Genomic DNA, 15,614 nt, shown 5'->3' on the forward strand with positions numbered 1-15,614 from the left:
TATTAGAAATATTAAAAACTGCTTTATTAAGATAAATCATACATAATTAAAATACGTAATACATTTTTATATATGTGTACACCTATATGTTAGAATTTTAATTTAATTAATCAAATGAAAAAATCAGCTCAAATTATATAAATATATATATAATTACCCCACATCAGTTTATAAGCACTAAGATTATGATAGTACCGGTTTATTGCACAATTCTAGAAGCTTATCTGTTAGGCGAGTTGCATCTCCAACAAACTTCTCTAAGGATTTTTTCATATGAATGGCTTTATTTAGGATTTCCTTGCATCTGTTCACACGCATGGGATAAGAAGACTGTCATAAAAAAGAGTTAAATACTATTTTATATAAGATTCTTGAAAGATAAATTTTTTGATTGACAAAAAAAAAGTATTCATGATGAGAGTTTACATGATACAAATTTCCTGAAAATTTATTTGGTAATGTTATCAAGAGCCATACAAATATTGCCACCCTATAACTTTGTGAATTATAAAGTTATAGGGATCTGCCCTGAAGAAATAATTAGAAATGAGAATAAACATAGACATAGCTAGATGTGTTACAACAGCAAGAAAAATAGAAGTAACCTTAATGATTAACTAAACAGTTAAATAAGTTATTGAAGGCTATTTTTTAGAATTTTATATATTAAAATTATATCTTTATATTTAATAACATGGAAACAAAGTGAAAAATGTGAAATGTATGGCAACATAATTAAATTTAGTGTTAAAATATGCTAGAAAATATACAAATAAAATTACATCAAAACATTAATGAGGCCGGGCGCGGTGGCTCAAGCCTGTAATCCCAGCACTTTGGGAGGCCGAGACGGGCGGATCACGAGGTCAGGAGATCGAGACCATCCTGGCTAACACGGTGAAACCCCGTCTCTACTAAAAAAAATACAAAAAACTAGCCGGGTGAGGTGGCGGGCGCCTGTAGTCCCAGCTACTTGGGAGGCTGAGGCAGGAGAATGGCGTAAACCCGGGAGGCGGAGCTTGCAGTGAGCTGAGATCTGGTCATTGCACTCCAGCCTGGGCGGCCGAGCGAGACTCTGTCTCAAAAAAAAAAAAAAAAGTTAATGAATGGCCCAAGGTGTGAATTTTAATTTTTGTTTTATGTCTCTGTATTGCCTAAATTCTCTAAACATTTACTTATTACATATATCGACCAACATATGAATTTCCCTTCAATGATGCAATAACGGTTTTTTAGTATTAAAAATTCAGGTGCTGGCAGGGCACGATAGCTCATGCCTGTAATTTCAGCACTTTGGGAGGCCAAAGCAGAAGGATCACTTGAGCCCAAGAGTTTAAGCCCAGCCTGAGCAACACAGCAAGATCCCATCTCTACAAAAAGAATTTAAAAATTAGCTGTACATGGTGACACATCCCTATGGTCCTAGCTACTGGGAAGCTGAGGCAAGAGAGTCACTTGAACCCAGGACTTTGAGGCTGCACTGAGCTATGATCCCACCATTGCTCTCAGCCTGGGCAACAGAGAAAGATCTGTTTCTTAAGGAAAATAAAAATAAAAATTCAGGTACTTTGGATTAAAATATTTGTGAAAACATAGGTAACCATTTTGCATCAAGCATTAACCGTTTACTAGACTTCATAAAGAAAACACATGCTGAATTATTTGATCTTAAACATGCTAGTTACTTCATTTCATATGGTAAATATATCCAAATATTAAGATATAATGCTATAATTTCTCTCTTTAAAACAATTTAAAATTACTAATCTAATATAGGAGAGAAGCCCTGGAACTTGTATCTACATATTAGTATCACATAATCAGTTTCAAATAAAATGGTAAAAGACCCTTTTCATATAAAAAGGTAAAAGACCCTTTTACCTTTGACACAGCTGTCATCATCCACATTGCCTGTTGAGGATAGGCTAGAAATACTTTGGCTATTATTTCCATCAAGACAACAAAAACTTCATCATGAGAATGACAAATTCGAGAGATCAATTGTGAAAAAGCAGTCAAAAATTGATATGGAGCTAAATAGTTTGTATGCTCTGTGATAACCTTGTTTATTTTACCCAAATCATTCCTCATTTGTACACGATCGGAACGGCCAGCTGGGGGAAAAAATAAGTTTAAAAAACAGTAAAGGAAAGAGAAAAATCAGTATATCAGTTCATTTCACAGAACAAAAATTTTGTTTTAAAAATAGCTTTAAAGTATGTTATTCCCATGCCCAAGGATAGATCACTTGTCAATCTGTGAAACGACAGTTGTCTCTGTCCAACTAGAAAAAAGTATTTACAGCCATTCAAAAACCCAAGGGACATTAATTTTCACTATCCATTTTAATTTGTAGGGTAAATTATTTGGCTAAAACTAACACATTTTAATATGTGTTAGGTTCATCAAGAAATAATCAGATTTTTATTTGTGGCCCTGAATTAAAACTACTTTAAATGTCTATGATTTATTTTCCTTTTAACATTTAGTATTTTACTCATACTTACGTAACATCTTAATTATCAAAGTCATTCCAAGCTTTTAGGAAATTAGACTGCCCAGCCAAATCTGACTTTATACCAAAGTTATAATTCCTAGTCCTTTAAAATTTTTACATGAAGAGTTATACCTTTTTCCCATTCATATGCCTTTGTACCATAATCGAGCCATAGAGTTAACATTCGTGGCATTGACTGATATATGAACTGATTTCCATATTGTAGAGATCTGCAATTATATAGACAAGAAACACTATTAGCATACCTGTCTTTATATTATATGAATTAAAAATTAAAGATTTAAACTACCACACACCCTTTTCACAAAAATTATGGCATCAATATTTCTTCCTAGAAGTTATTTTGACTCCTGTCTCCTTTTTAGCTCACTTAGCTCTATATTGCCTGTACCAAAAACATGTACATACTATATGCTTCCACTTCCATTTCTGAGAAGTTATAATAATTTGGTCACCCTAACTAAATCCATATTTCTGCCCTTCAATAAATTCCAGACTAACATTCCTGAAATTCTGGTTTTATCATGCTCTCCCCTTACTCAAAAACAGGAATCAATACCTACATATTAAAACTATATAAATGATTCTGCCTGGGATTCAAATATTCCTAATCTTTTATCTCCACAATTTTCCAATCTTAGCATCTTGCCATTCACCAGTATGCATCTTCCATCAAGTCTGGTTTCCGCACCATCCTACAAACTAACCACTCAACCCTGTTTCTCGTGAAATTTGTGAAAAGTTAAAGTTCTCTCCTTCTTGAATTATTTGGAGGCCTGGATATCAGTTTATTTTCAAAATAAATTTTATTGTGGTTAAATATACATAAAATTTACCATCATAACCATTTTTAAGTGTACAGTTCAGTGGTATATTAATATGGTTGTACATTCACATTGTTGTGCCGTCATCACCACCATTTCCCCTCCAGAACTTTTTTCATCTTCCCAAATTGGAACCCCATACCTATTAAACAGTAACTTCCCATCTCCTTCCCTACCCAGTCTCTGGCAACCACCATTGTGCTTTCTGCCTTCATGAATTTGACCATTTGATGTACCTCATATAAGTGGAAACATACAGTATTTGTCCTTTTTGTGACTGGCTTATTTCACTTAGCATAATGTCCTCAAGGTTCATCCATGTTGTAGCATATGTCAGAATTTCTTTCCTTTTTAAAGCAGAATAATATTCCATTGTGTCTACACTACATTTTGCTGATCAATTAATCTCCCAATGAATTCTTGCACTGCTTTCATGTTTTAGCTATTGTGAATAATGTTGCTATGAAGATGAGTGTACAGATCTTTTTGAGACCCGTAGAGACAGTTTAATGATACAGAATTACATTTGCCATTCTACAACTATAGAAGAAGTGGGGACTTTCTTTTTTCCTCTTCTTATTTTGTCAAGATTAAATTTAATCAGAAATTAGAGCAGCTAGCAGGTTTTTTTTTTTTTTTTTTTTTTTTTTTTTGAGACACAGTCTTGCTCTCTTGCCCAGACTGGAGTGTAGAGGCACGATCTTAGCTCATTGCAACCTCTGCCTCCCAGGTTCAGGCCATTCTCCTGCCTCAGCCTCCCAAGTAGCTGGGACTACAGGCGCCCGCCACCACGCCTGGCTAATTTTTGTATTTTTAGTAGAGATGGGGTTTCACCATATTGGCCAGGCTGGTCTTGAACTCCTGACCTTGTGATCCGCCTGCCTTAGCCTCCCAAAGTGGTGGGATTACAGGTGTGAGCCACCATCGCGCCTGGCCGCATGTGTTTTTTAAAGGTGCACAACATGATGTTTTTGTTTTTAAACATTTATTTATTTATTTAAATTGACAAATAAAAATTGTGTATATTTATTGTGCACATGTTTTGAAGTATACATTGTGGAAGAGCTAAACCAAGCTAATTCGCACATGCTAATTATTTCACATACTTATTTTGTTGTGGAATAAAATCTATTCTCTCAGCAATTTTCAATATAAAACGTTTGTTAACTATAGTGACCATGTTGTAGAGTAGATCTCTTTAACTTATTCCTTCTCTTTAACTGAAGTTTTACGTTCTTTGACCAACATCTCCCCAACTCCTCACTACCCCAACCCCTGGTAATCACCATTCTACTCTCTAATTCTATGAGTTTAACATTTTTAGATTCTGCATGTAAGTAAGATAATTCAGTATTAATCTTTCTGTGCTGGGCTTATTTCACTTAGAATAATCTCCAGGGTCATCCATGTTCTCACAAATAACAGGATTCCTTCTTTTTTAAGGCTGAATAGTATTCTATTGTGTGTGTGTGTGTGTGTGTGTGTGTGTGTGTGTGTAAGTATACATATATATGCCACATTTTCTTTATTCATTCCCATGTTGATGGACACTTAATTTGATTCCACAGCTTGGCTGTTGTGAAGATGCTGCAATGAACATGGGAGTGCAGATATCTCTTCAACATATAGATTTAACTTCCTTTAGATATATACCCCATAATGGGATTGCTAGAGCATATGATATTTCTATTTTTAAGTTTTAAGGAATCTCCATATTGTTTTCCATAATGGCTCTACTAATTTACCTTCCCACCAACGGTGTATAAGGGTTCCCTTTCCCCGTATCCTCTCCAGTGCTTGTTATCTTTTGTCTTTTATATGATAGCCATTCAAACAAGTGTGAGGTAATCTCATTGTGGTTTTAATTTGAATTTATCTGACGATTAATGATGTCTAACTTTTTTTATATACCTCTGTTGGTCACTTTTATGTCTTCTTTTAAACAATGTCTGCTCAGACTCTTTGCCCATTTTTTTTAATCGGGTAATTTGTTTTCTTTCTTCTATTTTATTTTATTTTATTTTTTGAGACAGGATCTGGCTCTGTTGCCTGGGCTGGAGTGCAGTGGTATGATCCTGGCTCACTGCAACCTCCACCTCCTAGGCGCAAGTGATCCCCGTTTCAGCCTTCTGAGCAGCTGGGACTATAGGTACATGCCACCACACCCGAATAATTTTTGTATTCTTTTGTAGAGATGGGGGTTTCACCATGTTGCCCAGGCTGGTTTTGAACTCCTGGGCTCAAGTGATCCATCTGCCTCAGCCTCCCAAAGTGCGGGGATTACATGCATGACCCACCGTGCCTGGCCAGGTGATTTGTTTTCTTACTATTAAGTTGTTTGAGTTCCTTACCTATTTTGGCTATTAACCCCCTATCAGATGTGTGGTTTGCAAATACATTCTCCCATTCTATAGTTGTCTTTTCACTCTCTTGATTGTTTCCTTGGCTATGCAGAAGTCTTTTGGTTTGTATAATACCATTTGTCTATGTTTGCTTTGTTGGCTGTGCTTTTTGGCTCATACCCAAAAATATTATTGCCCAAACCAATGCCATGAACCTTTTCCTCTACGTTTTCTTCTAGTAGTTTTACAGCTTCAGGTCTTACATTTAAGTTTTTAAGCCATTTTGAGTTGATTTTTGTATATGGTGTAAGGTAAGAGTGTAATTCCATTCTGTTGCATGTGGACATCCAGTTGTCTCAATACCATTTATTGAAGAGACTATCCTTTCCCCATTGTGGGTTCTTGGCATCTTTGTTAAAGATCAATTGACTGTAAATGCATGGATTCATTTCTGGGCTCTCTATTCTGTTCCATTGGTCTATGTAGACATTTTAATACTAATATTATACTGTTTTGATTATTACAGCTTTGTGGTATATTTTGAAGTCAGGTAGTGTGATGCCTTCAGCTTTGCAGCTTTGTTCTTTTTTTTTTTTTTTAGAGATGTAGTCTCACTCTGTCCCCCAGGCTGGAGTGCAATGGCACAATCTCGGCTCACTGTAACCTCCACCTCCCGGGTTCTAGAGAAATTCTTCTGCCTCAGCCTCCTGAGTAGCTAGGATTACAGGTGCATGCCACCATGCCCAGCTAATTTTCTGTATTTTAGTAGAGACGGGGTTTCACCGTGTTGCCCAGGCTGGTCTTGAACTCCTGAGCTCAGGCTGGTCTTGAACTCCTGAGCTTGAACTTCACCTCAGCCTCCCAAAGTGCTACGATTACAGGTGTGAGCCACCACGCTTGGCCAGCTTTGTTCTTTTTGCTCAAGATTTCTTTGGTTATCTGAGGTCTTTTCTAGGTCCATACAAATTTTAGGATTTTTTTTTCTACTTCTGTGAAAAAAGTTATTGGATTTTTTTTTTTTTTTTTTTTTTTGAGACTCCCAGGCTGGAGTGCAGAGGCACGATCTCGGTTCACTGTAACCTCCGCCTCCTGGGTTCAAGCAATTCTACTGCCTCAGCCTCCCTAATAGCTGGGATTACAGATGCACACCACCACATCTGGTTAATTTTTGTATTTTTAGTAGAGACCAGGTTTCACCATGTTGGCCAGGCTGGTCTCAAACTCCTGACCTCAAGTGATCCACCTGCTTCAGCTTCCCAAAGTGCTGGGATTACAGGTGCAAGCCACCGTGCCCAGTCAGAATTTTTAAACAAAAAACAAAACAAAAAAAAAAAGGAAAGAAAGAAAAAGCTATTGGAATTTTGATAGAAACTACATTGAATCTGTAGATCACTTTGGGCAGTATGAACATTTTAATATTAATTCTTCCAATCCATAAACACAGGATATCTTTCCATTTATGTCTTCTTCAATTTCTTTTCATCAATGTTTTATAGTTTTCATTGTATAGGTCTTTTGCCTCCTTATATTTATTCCTAAGTATTTTATTTTTTGTAGTTACTGTAAATGAGATTGTCTTCTTAATTTATCTGCAAGTAGTCTGTTGTCAGTGTATAGAAATGCTACTTACTTTTGTATGTTGCCTTTATATCCTGCAACTTTATTGAATTCACTTATTTGTTCTAATAGTTTTTTATTGGAGTCTTAGGGTTTCAGTATATAAGGTCATGTTGTCTGCAAACAGAAAAAAGTTGATGACTTCTTTTCCAATTTGGATGCCTTTTATTTCTCTCTCTTGTCTAATTGCTATGGCTAGGATTCCTGGTACTACACTGAATATAAGTGGCAAGCGTGGGCATCTTTGTCTTAACTTTAGAGGAAAAGTTTTGAACTTTTCACCACTGAGTATGATGTTATCTTTGGGGTTACCATACATGGTCTTTACTGTGTTGAGGTACATTCCTCCTATACATAATTTTTTGAAGTTTTTTAGTCATAAAAGCATGTTGAATTTTGTCAAGTGTTTTCTCTGCATCTATTGAGATGACATGATCATATGGTTTTTGTCCTTCATTCTATTAACGTTGTATATCAAATATGTATATTTGGATATGTTGAACCATCCTTGCATCCTGGAATAAATTCCACTTGATCATGGTGAATGATCCTTTTAATGTGCTGTTGAATTTGGATTACTAGTATACCTTCTTCATGAGGCCTACCAGACTTTTGCAGCAATTCAATGCAAATAAATACACTTTTGAAATCATAAAGCCAGTGGCTTGTGGCTTGACTTTTGACCTCCATGACTTCTGGACTTCTTTGGTTCACTTTTGGTATCTGGCTAACATAGCCTTTCACATAGCTGGGACCATGGTTGTACAGCCTATGCCTGGCTAATTTATTTATTTTTTTGTAGAGATGAAGTCTTGCCATGTTCCCCAGGCTTTTCTTGAACTCCTGGGCTCAAGCAATCCTTCCATTTCAGCATCCCAAAATTCTGGGATTACAGGCATTAATCAACGTGCCCAGCCATATCTGATATTTACTACATTTATTTTGATTTTTTTTTTTTTTTTTTTTTGAGACAGAGTCTTTCTCTGTCACCCAGGCTGGAGTGCAGCGGCATGATCATAGCTCACTGCAATCTCTACCTCCTGGGCTCAAGCAACCCCCTTGGCTCAGCTTCCCTTGTAGCTGGGACCACAGGCGTGCACCACCTTGCCTGGCTAATTTTTGTATTTTTTGGGTAAAGTTGGGGTCTTACCATGTTGCTCTGGCTAGTTTTGAACTCCTGCGCTCAAGCAATCTGCCTGCTTCAGCCTCCCAAAATTCTGAGATTACAGACATGAGCCACTGAGCCCAGCCTATTTTGAGATCTAATCACACATTCTATTATGTACCATTATTTAAATGTTTTATGTACTTAAGGTTTCTATACCTAATTGGATTGTAGATTCTTAAGGGCAAATATTAATATTTTAATCAGTAATAACAATTATTCAGTCAGGGGATAAAGATGTCTCAATAGCTAAGTTTACTCCCTTAAGCATACAAATATTTTATTTTAACTGCTATGGATAGAAACAGGTTTTGAAATGTACTTACATTCCTGAAGGGTACTTTAAAAATATCATACATAACAGTTTTATGCATATAGAGGACTTTATATAACTACTTGTTTTAAAAGAAATATGTTAAGTAAATTCTATATCCCAAGGCACATGATATATACTAAGACCAACGAGCAAACAAAAGAAGCTATCACTCATTGTTCAAAAGAACTGGGCCAAGAGTGATGGCTCACATCTGTAATCTCAGTGCTTTGGGAGGCTGAGGTGGGGAAGATTGCTTGAGGCCAGGAGCTCAAGATCAGCCTGGGCAACACAGTGAGACCCTGTCTCTACAAAAAATTATTTAAAAACATAGTTGGGCATGGTGGGATGTGCCTATCGTCCTAACAACTCAGGAGGCTGAGGTAGGAGGATCACTTGAGCCCAAAGTTCAAGATCATAGTTAGCTTTGTGTGACTGCACTCCTGCCTCAGTGACAGAGTGATACTCTGTCAATTAAAAAAATGACAGGGTACCTTTACTCATTTTGCTACCCTAATACCATCAATGATGAACCAATATTGCTTTTTTTTTTCCATTTTTTTCCCCTGTGACACAGCCCTCAGGAGATCCCGAGAACATATGCCCTCTTCTTTCTTCTTTTTTTCTTTTTTCTTTTTTTTTGAGATAGGGTCTTGCTCTGTTATCCAGGCTGCTGTGCAGTGGTGCAGTCGCAGCTCACTACAGCCTTGACTTCCCAGATTCAGGTAACCTCAACCTCCAAAGTAGCTAGGACTACAGGCACACACCACCACCCCTGGCTGCAGATATTGCTTTAATTCCTGAAAATATTTAACTGAGAAGTCATAGTACCTCATAATAGGCAATTTTAACAGATTTATTGATCTGAAGATATCCTTCCATGTAAAGCAATGGTATATGAGTATGATAAGGAGAATGTATGGAATGATATTATTTCTTAGTAATTAATAATTTATAAAAATATAAACAGTAGGCCTGAGATTATACTACTTGACTATAATACACTGATATATGAAATTAAAAGTTTTATTTCATCTATTAACTAGTTTAAGAATAAGTACTTTCTACAAGTCTAATGTCAAAGTAATTTTCATATATATATATTATACTACTTCTTATTGGAATGGGCTAGAAGGAAGTATTCCACTGCAATTAAAATAATCAAGAAGGCTGAGTGGGGTGGCTCACACCCATAATCCCAGCACTTTGGGAGGCTGTGGCGGGCAGATCATGAGGTCAGGAGTTCGAGATCAGCCTGACCAACGTGGTGAAACACCGTCTCTATTAAACATACAAAATTAACCGGGTGTGGTGNTTTCATCTATTAACTAGTTTAAGAATAAGTACTTTCTACAAGTCTAATGTCAAAGTAATTTTCATATATATATATTATACTACTTCTTATTGGAATGGGCTAGAAGGAAGTATTCCACTGCAATTAAAAATAATCAAGAAGGCTGAGTGGGGTGGCTCACACCCATAATCCCAGCACTTTGGGAGGCTGTGGCGGGCAGATCATGAGGTCAGGAGTTCGAGATCAGCCTGACCAACGTGGTGAAACACCGTCTCTATTAAACATACAAAAATTAACCGGGTGTGGTGGCATGCGCCTGTAATCCCAGCTACTCAGGAGGGTGAGCCAGAATCGCTTGAACCTGGGAAGCAGAGGTTGCAGTGAGCTGAGATTGTGCCACTGCACTCCAGCCTGGGTGACAGAGAAAGACTCTGTCTTAAAATAAAATAAAATAAAATAATAATAATATATATATATATATAACCACAAAATACGACATTTAGGGTCTTCTGGAATTCTACGATTGGGGACTCAGGGGATGAGGGTCTGGAATGGGAAGGATACTTAATTTGGTGCTGTTGAATTTTTTAAAAATCCATGCTGTAGTATTATAATATGTATATTGGTTTTAGTTCACAGTTACTGGCTCCTAATTCCTTGTTATGTCAGGGCACTTTAGACCTCAGGAAACAGAATCTCTCTCTATGAGCTTCTCCTGTCCTTCACTCACCTGCCCAAAGCAGGATTCTAATCTGACTGTGCGTCAAAAGATTCTCATCCCAGAGAGGCTCCTACCCCACACCCTAGAGGAAGGAATGCTACATAGAAAAGGCCAAGAAAAGTCTGAACAGGCAGACCTTGCTGGGTTTACATTTTGAGCTGTTTGTCCACTCGCATTTCTACATGGCTGTCAATCATGCCCATGTAATAAAGACTCCACTAAAAACCCCACAGGACAGAGTTTGGAGAGCCTCTAGAGAGTTGAACACATGGAGGCTAACAGGAGGGTGACGAAGACCTCTTCCACGTGCCAGGAGGATGGCACACCCCATCTCCATGGAGACAGAAGCTCCTGTGCCGGACCCCTCCAGACATTACCTTATCTATCTCTTCATCGGGCTGTTTACTTGCATCCTTAAAATATCTTTCTTAATAAACCAGTAAACATGTTTCCCTGAGTTCTGTGAGCCACTCTAGCAAATTTACTGAACCCAAGAGGAGGTTGTGAGAACCCCAACTTGAAGCCAGTTGGTCAGAGGTTCCAGAGGCCCAGACTTGCAACTAGGGGAAGGAGGAGATGGTCTTGTGTCACCAAGCCCTCAACCTTTGAGGTATGACACTGTCTCCAGATACAGAGTGTCAGAACAGAATTGGAAGACATCAAGCTGGTGTCCACCGCTTGATGTATGGGGAAAAAACTCCATATATTTGGTCACATAAGTCTTCTACTGTGTTGATGATTGCTGTGTCAGTGTGAGAGCAGAGGAATAACATGGTTAGAGAGAGTTTCCAAAACACATGCCTATATCACTTTTTTCATTTAAAAGTTAGTTTTAAAGTGAAGAAAAAAGTTGCATAAAGGAAAAATTTACATCTTATCTAAGGTGATACACTGAATCAGTCATAAGCCAGAAAATACCTAGAATATGCTAAGACATGTGATAACAGTTTCATTAATAGTCATCCTTTCATATTTAATCTGCAAACATGCAGTTCTCATATTCACCTGCCAAAATGAAGAACTATATACCGGATGAGATCACCTTGCTTTTCCATTTTGTTGTCTGTCACCATGGGCATCAATTTGTCATAGTACTTGGCAAGGTAAAAATGCCCATCCTCCCATTCTGGCAGGCACGCGGTCACATCCTGTAAAAAAGAACATAGGATACTCACCTAAGGAAATCCCACACTACGCTGGGAAGTAAAATACGAATAGATGATTACGGATCAAAGTATGTGACCTTTATCTAGGCGGAGCAAAGTCAAAAGCAGACTCAATCTTTGATGTGGATAAGGAATAGCTACCTTCTTATAAAGGTTTTCTCAGGAGGGCTGATTGGTTCTGATGGGTTGTCCACTGCCCAACATGAAATAGTGTTGGAAAAATTCGCAACTTAGGAGAAGAAAACTCCATTTATGTTACCACTTTAAAAGATACATAAAAGTAGTGTCTGGATGGGTTAAAGTTTTTTATACATAAATATGTGTGTGTGTGTATATACACATGTATCATGAAAGGCATTTTTAAAAATCCTCAAAGCAGAAGTAATATCAAGTCTCTAAAGACGGTAGGACTTTAAAAGCATAAAATTATGGGAAAATTAAAATCACATATCTTATTTTCTCCAAGATCTCTCACAAGTTATTGCCCTTTCTCTCAACTCCTTCAGAAACAGGCTTCTAAAAAGAATTCTCTACCTCACATTGATTCCTAAAACTATGTCTTTTCAGCTTCACTCCATTAAGGAGCTCCTCAAATCCAAGAGATATTTTACAATTCTGATCTCATTTGAACTCTCTTCAATATGTTTCTGGTGTCCAAGTCACATATTTCAAATGCTTTCATCCCTTTACTTCTGTGAGGCCACCATCTTCCAAGTTTTCTCCTCTCTTTCTGGTCACTCTCACTTAGTCTCCTTTGTCATTTCTTCTTGCTGTTCCTGCCTTAAATTTTTGTGTGGTTTATTAATTTTTAATATGACATTATATGTGATGGGAAACACACAGGATCACTAACAGGTTTTTTTTTTTAATTGAAGCTCCACTTTTCATCTAAAGAAGTTTGAGAACATAGTTTAGACCAGAAATCTTAAGTGAGATCTTGAGTTTCTACTGACTCTAATCTTGAGACTCTATAGACACAAACCTGCCTGGGAATAGAGGACAGGATGACATGATTAGATGTGTGGTACATGCTAGGTTCATGTACCTAACCAGCCACACAGGGTAAGGGCTGCCAGAAAAACATATTAGTCAATCTAGTCTTTCCTTCCTTTCTTCCTTCCTATCTGTCTTCCTGCTTTCCTTTCTTCCTCCTTCCCTAACTTCCTTCCTCCTCCCTCTCTCGTTTCAGCTTAGATTTTAAGTATTTATTTTGAAAAGTAAAATTCATATACTGAAAAATACACAAATCTCAAATTTACAACTTGATCAATTATCACAAAGTAATTACCTTTATATAAAAGCTCCTTCCTCCCTCCTTCTCCTCTCTCTCTCCCTTTTAGTTAAGATTTTAAGTTTTATTTTGAAAATAAAGTTTATATACAGAAACATACACGAATCTTATGTACACAACTTGATCAATTATCACAAATTGATCAGCCTCATACAAGAACTCCAGTTTTGTTTTGCCTGTTTTTGAACTTTTATATAAATGGAATCATACTATAATAATTATTATTGGTTGGGCATGGTGGCTTATGGTTGTAATCCCAGCACTTTGGGAGGCGAGGTGGGCGGATCACGAGGTCAGGAGATAGAGACCATCCTGGCTAACACAGCGAAACTCCATCTCTACTAAAAATACACACAAAAAAATTAGCTGGGCGTGGTGGTGGGCACCTGTCGTCCCAGCTACTTGGGAGGCGGAGGCAGGAGAATGGCATGAACCTGGGAGGTGGAGCTTGCAGTGTGCCGAGATCGTGCCACTGCACCCCAGCCTGAGTGACAGAGTGAGAACTCTGTCTCCAAAAATGTATATATTATTATTAGAGACAGGGTTTTGCTCTGTTGTCCTGGCTGGAGTGCAGTGGCATGCTCATGACTCCCTGCAGCCACGACTCCTAGTCTCAAGGCCATTCTCCCTCCTCAGCCTACGGAGCAGCTGGGACTACAGGCATACACCACCACACCCAGCTAATTTTTGTATTTTTTGTAGAGATGGAGTTTTGCTATGTTTCCTAGGCTGGTCTTGAACTCAGCTCAAGGAATCCGCCCGCCTCGGCCTCCCAAAGTGCTGGGATTATAGGCATGAGCCACCACGCCCGGACCTACATGTATTATTTTTTATCTGGTTTATTTCATTCAACATTACATTTGTGATATCAATCCAAGTTATTGCATATAAATTTGGTTTACTATATAGTATTCCATTATAAGAATATGCTACAACATATTTATCCACTCTATAATTGATTGCCATTTGGATTACTTCCAAAATAAAATCGACAAATAATAATGTTATAAACATTCTTGTATATATCCTATGGGGACATGCTGGGTCATATTCCAGATATGAACCTCTAATGTATTGCAAAGAACTTCTAATCTGCAGCTTGCCTCTAACTCACAATGGTATCTTCTGATAAAGAGAAGTTATTGTTTATATTATGGTGTTTTTGTTATGTTTAAGAAGTCCTGACCTAGATTAACAATCTACCTCGTTTACTTTTGTTTATAGTGGGAAAAAGGGATCAAGTTTGATTTTTTGTTTTCCTGTAAAACACCCAAGTGATACAACAACATTTATTGAAAAGACTATTTTGGTTATTCACAGTTTGCCCCTCCAGATAGATACACTTGCCAACTTTAGCCTTTTCCACTCTGCTCAATGCCCCAGGAAATTGAAATTGATGATTTATATTAATGGGCCTGTTTGCCCTCTGGCTTCCTTTGAAGTTCAATCAATGGAAGGTAGCAACAGATTAGAGGGTGAGGAGGAGAGTGAGGTTAAGGTCTTTATACCTGCTGGTTTCCTTCCTGCTGGGCTACAGTTGACAGTGGTTGTGTTTCTTTCCCTAAGGTTAAGTTCTGGTCCAATGGTCCTTTCCTACAAATTTAGCTCCCTTTACAGGTTCCAGTAAATGCTCTATCCTTTTACTCCTTCAGGTCTAGAGTTAGCAACAACTCTCTGTTGTTGCTAGCCATAGGGTACTTTCACCATCCTTTGTTAATTTCCCTTAATTTAGTTTTTCATTAAACTCTCCCCAATAACTTCTTTTGATTGGGCCAACTATTTTCTCCCTGCACCTGACCTCACACAATATAGTAAAGAGCATCTCAGATAGATTGGAGGTCACTAGGAGATATGACAACTAATGCTATATGGAATCCTCAATTCTAGACAGAAAAAGGACACTATTGGGAAAACTGGTGAAATGTGGTCTACAGATAGTTAACAGTACTGTTTATCAATGTTAATTTCCCACTTCTGATACTATAGTAGTGTAAAATATTAAAATTAGGGGAAACATAGTAAAGGGTAGATATAGAAATTCTCTATACTACTACCAACTTTTTAAAAGTCAAAGATTATTTCAAAATAAAACTGAAAAAATTAAAGGTGACAGAAAAGCTTCTTGGTTATTCTTGGACTTTATGTTTCCACAGAAATTTTAAATTCTAATTTTCAATTACCTGTTAGCATTTGATGAGTACTGCATTAAACCTCTAGGTCAATTTGTAGAGAAATAATTATATTATTGAGTCTTCCCATTCATACATGTATTCTAGCTACCAATTTATTTAGGTCTTTTTTACTTCACTCAATTTTAATGTTTTAATTTTTATTTTGTGGAGAGGTCTTGTGTGCAATTTAAT

The 15,614-nt window shown here is 37.3% G+C and overlaps 1 protein-coding gene across 1 annotated transcript in view; it reads right to left on the minus strand.

The window, feature by feature from the left end:
• The window catches only part of ATR (ATR checkpoint kinase), a 132,180-nt gene that overhangs the window by 20,416 nt on the left and 96,150 nt on the right, over positions 1-15,614 (minus strand). Inside the window, 4 exon segments of the mRNA XM_017882270.1 lie at positions 196-330; positions 1,882-2,114; positions 2,630-2,727; positions 11,800-11,942. Coding sequence (XP_017737759.1) covers positions 196-330; positions 1,882-2,114; positions 2,630-2,727; positions 11,800-11,942 — 609 coding nt within the window.

The sequence above is a fragment of the Rhinopithecus bieti genome, unplaced genomic scaffold, assembly GCF_001698545.2.
Source record: "Rhinopithecus bieti isolate Rb0 unplaced genomic scaffold, ASM169854v2 scaffold_12642, whole genome shotgun sequence".
NCBI classification, from domain to species: domain Eukaryota; kingdom Metazoa; phylum Chordata; class Mammalia; order Primates; family Cercopithecidae; genus Rhinopithecus; species Rhinopithecus bieti.